Source organism: Camelina sativa, chromosome 10 (assembly GCF_000633955.1).
Source record: "Camelina sativa cultivar DH55 chromosome 10, Cs, whole genome shotgun sequence".
Lineage (NCBI taxonomy): Eukaryota > Viridiplantae > Streptophyta > Magnoliopsida > Brassicales > Brassicaceae > Camelina > Camelina sativa.
The window spans coordinates 8,775,669-8,785,813 of NC_025694.1; the positions used below are offsets into that span (position 1 = coordinate 8,775,669).

Consider the following 10,145-nt stretch of genomic DNA (forward strand, 5'->3'; position numbering starts at 1 on the left):
AAAAAAAAAAAAAAAAACAAAAAAAATACACAGACACTCATAGCAATAAAGATATACATGAACGAAACCACTTAGTTTGCTTTCAGCCTTTTTATCTTTGAAAAATTCATGTTTCCTAAGTGAGCTAACTAATTCATACCAGATCAATGCATAATACAAATTTCATGTTCTTTTTATAAACACCACAATGTTTACTTGAAATATAAATTAGAAATATGTTAGAACAAACACCACAAATTTCATGTTCTTTTCATGTTGGGCCTAAAAATATGTTAGTACGTGAAATATAATTATGGTTCTATAAAGCCCACATGTAAGATTGAGAGGAGAATTCTTTTTTGCTAACGAACTATTCAGACTAATTTTCGTTTTTTTTTCTTTTTCTTTTTGACATCAATTTTCGTTTTTTTAATATACATATACATACATAAGATAATTAACTTCACGTACGTGTATAAGCAACATTTGAAAAAACATGAATTTTTTATTGAAGACAATTAACAATGATGGAATGATATTTCATATTTGTCTCTTTACATTTTGTGGATCGATTCCTAGCTAGCAAGCTAATTCGGCGTAATTAATCACTCTTTTGATTTTCATTAATCTTAGATTAAAACCTCGCCTTTTTTGGATTAACAATTATCTGATTGGCCTTATTGAACTCTAATGTCATGTAAAAAGTTATTAGTTTCCGATTTAAACCATTTTGATTATGAATTAGAATTGAGTGATTATGTCTTCTATATTAGTGGTGATTTTTACATTTTCCATATATATGAGATCGTATAAGTCTCGCGTACGACGTCACGAAAAGAACCTGGTACTCACTATATACTCACGAGCAAGGCTCACGAGTACCGGAGTAAGGCAGCAGTTGAACAAGTGTATAGTCTCCTCCTTAATTATCCACATATGACATATCCATACCATGTCCATACGTATTCGAACATGCATGTATGAATATACATGCACATACAAAACTTGCCTATGTAGAGAGAACATGCACATAAAGCCCCCATACCTCTTTATTTTTTCTCGTAAATTGTTAGCCTCCCGTTTAAGCCGCCGGTATTGCAGCTTTTCTTTAAAGCATATATTACTTACACACAATTTAAATAAACATATAAAAGATTGTTATTTATTCATCTATATCTAGTTTATTTATACATGTTGTAATGTTAATGTATATCGTCTTTATTGTATATATGTATACTGCTGTCCGAGCGGACGACATGTGTATAACACTTATACACATCTAGCTATTATCATGTAATAACCAATTATTAGGGTAATCATTATCCACATTGACCTATTGATTGATTTTGGGTTTAAGTAGTTATTAAGCACGACATGAAAACTCTCGTTATAATATAAGTACATGTGTTTTAACTTACAGATATATTAATGTTTTCATGTAAACTAATAACAATCAACACAAGTTCCTTTCTAATTTTGGAAAGTAACTTTTTAGACACTTCAACAGAACTACACATATAAATAGCCGTTGATATGGACAACCGTAATTAATCATCCCAATTTATCTATGATTATATATCATATATATAACTATAGTGTAAATATACTACGTAGCTAAAATATTTTTTTTTAAAGTAGAAAGTCTTGATTAATTCTACTTAACTTTATGACTAGTAACATAAGTGAAAGTCTATATCGAAAACTCAAACTGGGAATGTTGATAAGTTAGTTGTTGTATAATGTATCTAAATAGTTCCATATTTAGTTTGTTACGAGCTATAAAAATTGTCGAAAAAACACCATGAAATGTTGATAAAAAACCATACTTAGAGAGCCAACGACACACACAAATCAAATGCAAACTAGCAATGATAATTCATCAGAGAAAACCAATACATAAAGAAAAGTGTTACTCAAATCATCATAGAAAGATCTATGGACTAAAAAACGAACCAAGATAAAAATTTAAGAAAAAAAAAGAACCTGATTCATCTTATGAACGTTGACCCATAATGAAGCTCGATTGAATCCTGATTCTTGATGATCTTCGTCGACTAAATCCATATATAGTCTTATTAATGTTCATAAGCTAACCCCTTTCAATCATATATATCCACTGAACTCATGATTCTTCGTTAGCTAGCTAACCAAGATGATGAGTGTGTGTGTCTTAAATATATTTTGATCAATAAGGTGGTCGTCCCGTTGACCAGTAAGACTGATCATGCTGCTGCTGCAACTGAACCGAACCAAGAAGGTTAGGTGGTAGCCCGTGATGACCCGACATAGCTTGTTGCTGATGTTGCAGTTGTTGCCCCATCATCGGTGGCGACTCCATTGATCCTCCTCCTCCTCCACCGCCGTGAACTGGCGTCTGCATCTCATCTTCCTCTAAAGGCAACCTCTCGTACGCGGCATTGCTAAAAGACGCTGCCATGACAACAACAGGACCAGCACACAGCAAAGGACCAACGACGCTTCCTCCAACGACTTGTCCTTGTCCTCCGGCGAGGTAAACACTCAAACCGGTGGCTGTAGGAGGAGCAGGAGGAGGGAGAAAAGAGCCTGAGAGAGAGAGAATCTCGAACCTTCCGTGAAGGCTAACGACCGAGCCAGGAGAAGGATGAGATCCAGGCTGACGTATGGTGACGTTCGTGACGTTTCCAGTACCGCTCATAACGCAAACGCCGCGTTGGCGTCTGCGTGCGAAAGTTGCAACGCTCTCGACTAAATCACAGCCGTCACCAATCTCCATCACGTGGGTTCGAAGCGCGTTTGCGCTATCACGAGTGATAATAATAGGTGGTTTTGGTTTGTTCTTGGATCCAGCTGGTCTTCCTCTTGGTCTTCTTGTCATCTGATGATCTCCTCCAGAACCACCGCCTCCTTCTCCTGAACCGCCGTGTAAGTCTATGTCTTTACCTTCACTACCGCTGTGGTTAGCGATGTTGTCTATGTTGTCGCTTGTCTCCTCACGATCCATCTTGATTTGTCTGTTTAGTCCTCCTCCTTGTTGATCATCTTCGGGTTGGTTTCTTTGTTGCTGGTGATGGTGGAGGAAGAACTCTTGTTGTTGCTGTTGGAGATGTAATTGAAAGTCTCTAGCGTGGAAGGGAGGAGGGAGAGAGCTTTGTGATCCATGAGATTGCACTGGATCCATGATCTATGATTCAATGGTCGAACTGGATCAAAAGTAAGAAGATAGTCAAGAGACTATACTGATCGATCTAAGAACAGATCTTTTCTTTAAGTTGACCTTTTTTCTTGTTTAGTTGTCAAAAAAAAAAACTAGCTAGCTAGAAGAAGAAAGAGAGTAGTAATGATAAACAACGAAATCCAAGCTGGATCTTCTTCATCTTCGTCTCTTGTTCCTTTTGATTTTGTAGGGTTTCTCTCTCTATACCTAGTTTTGTTGTATAGCTTTTCTCTCTTTTTTGAGTTGGAGGAAGTGAAATTTGGAAAGTGAAAAAGGGGGTTTTGGTGGGTCTTTATATAAACTAATACTGAGATGTGTGGGTGAGTCTAACTTTGGTTTTTTGATTGGTAAACTAGGGTTATGTAAAAAAAAAAAGGGTACAAGATAAGAAGCCCAAGTTATGGGATTTTTATTATGTGTANAGTTATGGGATTTTTATTACGTGAATTGACTGTGAGTTACTTTCTTTGTATGGGCGGTGTTTGGTCCCTCCCTCGCTCATTCACCTTAAACCTAATATCTCGTCACTGGTTAGTAAGTCACTCCAACCATCAAAAATTGGAAGAAAAATATAAATACGATGCATTGTTGGCTTGTAGTGATCCTAGCTAGTAGTGATTAATATTCAACCGGTTATCTCAAGATCATTAACTCATATAAATACGAGTATCATTTGCTACATCAACATGATTCACCGGTTGTATGGAAAAAAAAAAAAAAGCAATGGATTCAAACTTTTTTAACTATCAGGAGAAAGAAAGAAGCAAAGTTGGTATCAAAAATAAAAGATACATTATTAAAAATAAATTATTGCATGGTTGACCAAAAATAAATAAAAATGATTGCATGTACATTAGCTATAGAATTATTACGATTAGTGAATATAAATACACGCACCAACAAACAAACTTACAACTCATTCAATGATAAGTATAAGAAATATCAATTACCAATATATTTGGTTATACAAGACGTTGGTTGGAATATTAAATCTTTAACATATGATTGATTTGTAATATTGATATGATGATGAATGTTCCTGTGTTGCTGAATTTGTTTAAAAATATATTCCTTTAAATATCTTTAAATGAATAACAGCACTAATGTTATTTTTATACAATTGTCATTAAGGTTATAGATTAGTGTTGTTCGTTGAAAAGAAACTATATAGGCTATATATAAGAGTAGCCTTTACTTAGTTGATATATAGTCAAACGATCCATTTGTCAATATAATCCAGATCTAAAGTTGTTTCTTTATTAAAAGTATGTTCATACAGACACATGTGTTTATATAGAGAGAGATTGAACATTGGAGAGAGTGAAATAACAAGAAGGCGCGAAGATGTCGCTGACAATTCCAAAACCACGAGAGAGAGTTTAAAAAGTTGAAGAAGAAGAAGATAAGAGAGGAGAGGAGAGGAGAGACATCGCATGAACTGTTGGGAGAGATAAACACAAACTTCAAGGTGTTAAAGAGATGCCCTTTGTCGGCTCTCTCACGATCGTCACCCCCTCTCCCCACGTGCCCTTCTCCTCCCACTCCTTTATTTTCTTTACATCGATAAAAATTTTCCGATCTATTCCAGCCAATAAACATAAGCAAGGTTTTTTGAATTTTATCTACGTGTATGTGCATAATGGTATTGATATAGAGTTAAGGGTGTAAAGTTTGATAGTTTCACATTTATTTCTAGTGTGTAAATTTTGCGTATGAACCATTTTAGGCACTTTAAATTTTGGTTTGACATTTTATATTTAGGGTTACGGAATGTTTTTTCATGCAAAGGAACCTACTCACCTCTAAATTTAGTCGAGTAGTCGAGCAATTTAGTTTTAGGCCTCACCTCAAAATATACTAATGTTATAGCGTGTGTTACTATATATATATTGGTAACAACTTTAGTATCAAACTTAAGACAACTAGACATATAGTAGATTGGTATCAAAAATAAAAGATACATTATTAAAAAGAAACAAAATTGGTAAAAAATATATACTAATGCTATAGCGTGTCTTAAACTATTGTTGTGAAAAAACAAAAATAGTACTCCTACTACTAAACTATAACGCTGACTTTCAATTGATTCACTTAAAACATGAAACCTTATATTTATGTTATATTGCAGATTATACTAAAAAAATGTGAACGTGTACCAAATCACAAAAAATATATAGTGATGCTTCTTTCTAACTTTTCTAGTCGTACAATAAATGATATGAACATTCCTAAATAAAAAAGATTAAACTACCAAATTTTTGTGCTTGATTATGCATTTTCTAACTATAATATAATAGTATGTCGGGAAAACGTCCTGGTTCCCCATGAGAACTATGATATCGTACCAGATGGAGCCCGATCTTTACCCCCGTCCCAGATGGCTCTCATGAAATTCTTCTCAATCTATATACCCATATATCGGGATGTTATCGGTTTAAAGAGTGAACCGATACGATACCGTTCATACCAAATAGAAAACCAAAAATAAAACCTGACTGATGTTAATAATCCGACCCGAGACGATACATCTATAACACATCTATAACTCCATTAAAATCCCCAAATCCTCAAACCCTAAAAGCATAAAATTCTTAAATCGATCTTTGCAACCATGAGTACCGTTTCTGGAGGTTCGAGTGGTTCATCAAATGTTCGACAAAGAGGATTCGTCGTTGGCGTGCCTAAGAGATGCTGGTGTGGGGAACACATCGTGGCAAAGAATTCCAAATCCGAGCCTAATCCTTCTCGGAGATACTTTCGATGTCGAGAAGCAGCAGCAAAGAAGGTACTATGTTATGCTTTGTTTGATGTAGACATCGACCTAATCCAAATCCGAGCCTAATCCTTCTCATCAATTTTCATTGTATTCTATGATATAATGTTAGCTTGTGAACGATAACCACATCTTTAAGTGGGTCGATGAGGCATTGTTGGACGAGGTAGCAACATTGGGTGTTCAATTTGAGAGAGTAAAAGAAGAGATGAAAGAGCGTACAATAGAGACATTGCAAGAACAGAAGCTGAAATTTGAGAAGATGCAAATGGAGTTCGAAAAAGAGCTTTGTGAGAGGGTTGAAGAAGTTTTGTTGGAAGCAAAAGCTGAATTGCAATGTAGGATGAATAAGAGTATAATTGTATGTGTTTTCGGTTTTATGATCTTGTTTGCTCTGTTTAAGCTTGTATGATGAGCTATTGTAAACTATTGTTCGGTTGTAATCTATTGTTGTTCGGTTGTATGCTCTGCTTTATGCTCTTGTTTGTTTTGGTGTTGAGTGTGAACTCCTGTTGGTGTTGCTATTGCATTTAATAAGATAAGACATTCCACATTTCATAAAAGGCAGAACATGATGAACACATGTTCTGAAAACAAGCAGAATGATAACGTTTTGAAATCATGTTCTCAACATGATCACAGACCAAAAACATAACCCTACTAGTCTATTCGACCAAAATACAGATCCAACTAGTCTCTTAAACCAAAAAACAGACCCCTACTACCATAATCTTCAATATTCAGGCTTGTGAAAGTCCTCCACCACCTTGAGATAGTCCTCCACCACCCTGAACAACTTCTCCTCCACCAGATTGAGAAAGTCCACCACCATCTTGAGAAAGTCCACCACCTTGAACAACTTCTCCTCCACCACCCTGAGAAGCCTGAAAAACCGCAAATTTCAAAAAATGAGAACAAGAGACTCATCTTGAGAAATAAAATGAGAAAAAACCGATTAACAACCTGTGTTTGATTCTTCTTCTGGTGGTACCTACGGTTATGCTGATCAGAACCACAAATTCCACAGTGCATTATCCTTTTTTTATGTTTTGGTTTCTTCTTGACAGGAGACTCATTTACACCTGGCTTCCTCTTCTTGTCTGCCTTGGTTATCTTCTTTCTCCCAGGTTGTGGTGGCTCAGGTGGAACATGAACATTCTCACCTAAAGTCGAAGGCCAATGACGAGCACCCCTTTGTGGAGTAATGCCCTTATCCCCAACACATCTAAACCCGAGTTTATCTTTGTCATGCTCTTTAGCAAGAAACCTTGCCACATATGGAGTACATAAACCTGAAACATCAAAAACCAAGAACATTGCATTAAATATGTAGAAATCATAGACAGTCTTTGAATAAAATCATAGACAATCGTAGAAAATTGCATTAAATTTTGAATAAAGTTAATTACCTTTGTGAGAATGAGAGAGAGCTGAACGCTTGGCAATCCGAACCATAGACAGTCTTCTAACTGTCTCCAACATTGCCACAAACGGTTTCTCCCTTGCTTTGTCGATGGTCTTGTTGAAAGATTCTGTGAAGTTGTTGTCAACATCTTCGCAATAACCCCCCAACTTATAGAAGGCACGACACCAGCTCTTTGGTTTCGACTTCATAACATCATCATACACACCAGTGTCATAAGCGTGTATCTGTTCCAGTCTCTCACCGAACTGTTTTGCATTATAGCTCCAAGCCATATGCCAGAGGAGTGGCTTGATTTGCTTCTTGGAAGGATGAGTCTTCTTCAAGTTCCCATAGATGTGTCTAACACACATTCTATGCTCTATTTGTGGTAACTCCAACTCCACAGCTTTTATCAACCCCTAATTGAGAACCAAAAACCAAACATATTAAAAACGAGAGCATTCACATTTATTAACCAATATAATAAATTAGTTAGATACATACCTTTTGTCGATCAGACACTAAAATGTAACCATCTCCCTCGTTTAGATCCAGGTCAGTCTTCAATCTCTTCACAAACCATAACCAATTGTCTTTGTTCTCAACTTGAACAACACACCAGGCTATTGGATAGATGCCATTGTCTGCATCTCTGCCTAATGCAGCAAGCAACTGTCCCTTGATCTTTGCCTTTAAGAAGGCGCCATCAACTCCTATTATTGGCCGGCAAGTCTGTTTCCAAGTTCTTCTAAGGGCATCGAAACAAACATAAAACCGATTGAAGACGTCTTGACCAGCATCATTCTTAATTGTATCAATCTCCACAACAGACCCTGGATTTGCTTCCAAGATCTCAGCTTGGTAATCTCGCAGTCGTGCAAACTGTTGTTCATACTCATACTCTATCCATCCCAAAGCCTTTCTCCGAGCAGCTTGACATTGTGGCCTAGTAGCGGATATCTTCCACCTTTCCATGATAATCTGTTCAATCCTCAAAGGCTTGTAATGATCCGGTTCCTCTCTAATCTTATCGAGAAAAATTCTAGCTATGACTGGGACCTTAAACATCTCACACTCGCCATTGGGGGTACAACAATGCTTATCAATGTATTTCGTAATCTTCCACAAAGATGCGTTTGGAAGAAGTGCAGCAAACACTTTCCACTCACAATTGCCCTTATCCCCAACACATCTAAACCCGAGTTTATCTTTGTCATACCTGTATTGCTTCAAATTGTAACCAGTATGTAGTGCATAGTCCAAGACACTCTCCTTGAATGCGACCCCATTGTAGAAGGATTGGTCTTTCCACAAAGTTCCATCACCACGTCCGATATCCGTAAACACCCTCTCTGGACCCGCACCACGACCACGACCCGCACCACGACCACGACCTTCTTCCTCGTCGTCACTTTCTGGGTACGTATCATGACGAATCGACTCTTCAGCATCGGTAAATTCCTGAGCAAGCATATCGACGTGAAATTCATCTCGATCCTCTCCTTCTTCATCGTACTCTCGTTCTCCAACACCATCTCTTTGCCCAATACCATCTTGTTGCCCAAAACCAGATCGGATTATTAAATCCATCGATTCAATTTGAGAAATCGATGGTGAAATTTGATTTTCTAGGGTTCGTCGCGAGAGAAAACAAAAAAGAGGTTAAAATGTGATTTTAGGGATTTCTCGGTTGAGGGTTATGTTTCTAATCGGGTCAAAATCAGGTTTTAATCGGGTCGAAATCAGGTTTATTTTGGTTTGTAAACTTCGTCACTCGGTTAATCAAATAGTAAACCAATTAAACCTATAGCAATGGTGAAATAGATGATATCTTCTATTCTCATGGAGATACAAAACGTAAATTACAGATATATGGGTATATAGATTGAAAAGAATTTCAGGAGAGCCATCTGGGACGGGGGTAAAGATCGGGCTCCATCTGGTACGATATCATAGTTCTCATGGGAAACCAGGACGTTTTCCCTAGTATGTCCAAAGACGTGTTTATATTAGTAGTATACTTGTTTTACATTTTCCAATAATTAGTTGGTTAGTTAATAAGTATTGATCCCATTACAAAAATCAATAAAATTGTTGGAAAATGAGGTCACCCGACTAATTTTATGTTAAAATACGAAAGGCATGAAACTTATCAAACCAAAGTTTTGATGAGTTCACGAGCGCTTAAAAAGAGAAAAGGACAGCTTGCTTTCAATCCCGAATTCTACGGATAATTAGTTGATTGGTTAATTAAATTATGTGGGGTTTCATTAAACGTATGTAATCGAGGCATTAATATGATATATTGACGTCATACTCTCTGTATTAGATGCTTTGGTTAAGTATTATAGGTTCTGTCCACACCAAAAAAAAAAAAGTATTATAGGTTTTGCCATTATCCAGTACTTGAAGAGGGCATAAAAATGATTCTCATATAGTCATATTATTTGGTTTTCCAAACCATTACCAACAAATATCAAAAACTTATGGCTTCCATATAGTAAAAGATTTTCGGGTCAACTAATTTAGAATAATGATTTACATATTGTAGTAACTGATAGTAAATCTAATTAATGAAGCTAATTAACAACTAGTAAATCTAAATGTAAGTCCCACGTGGAAGACACCTAATTTGCGTCAAACCTTGTCGTGCTTCTGCTTTTCTCACGAACCTAACTAATGGTCCCCTCCCCACCATATTTGATAAACAATTATGTTTATAAATGTTGAAATTAATTTTTCCTAACCTCAAGTGGATGTTAAATAAAATTTTTAAGTGATCTAATCTACAA

The 10,145-nt window shown here is 36.3% G+C and overlaps 3 protein-coding genes across 3 annotated transcripts; 1 reads left to right on the top strand and 2 right to left on the bottom strand.

Moving 5' to 3' along the window:
- On the bottom strand, positions 1,722-3,496 carry LOC104718027 (AT-hook motif nuclear-localized protein 24-like). The gene has a single exon (XM_010435685.2). The coding sequence runs from the start codon at positions 3,137-3,139 to the stop codon at positions 2,165-2,167; it is 975 nt and encodes a 324-aa protein (XP_010433987.1). The 5' UTR covers positions 3,140-3,496; the 3' UTR covers positions 1,722-2,164.
- LOC104720177 (uncharacterized protein At4g04775-like) lies at positions 5,604-6,736 on the top strand. The gene is made up of 2 exons (XM_010438128.2): positions 5,604-5,960; positions 6,061-6,736. Exons 1-2 carry the CDS (start codon positions 5,787-5,789, stop codon positions 6,358-6,360), a joined length of 474 nt encoding a protein of 157 aa, XP_010436430.1. The 5' UTR covers positions 5,604-5,786; the 3' UTR covers positions 6,361-6,736.
- Positions 7,217-9,331, bottom strand: LOC104720178. Its single transcript, XM_019230603.1, has 2 exons — positions 7,858-9,331; positions 7,217-7,772 (listed from the first exon to the last, which is right to left on the bottom strand). The coding sequence occupies exons 1-2, from the start codon at positions 8,941-8,943 to the stop codon at positions 7,350-7,352; spliced, it is 1,509 nt and encodes a 502-aa protein (XP_019086148.1). The 5' UTR covers positions 8,944-9,331; the 3' UTR covers positions 7,217-7,349.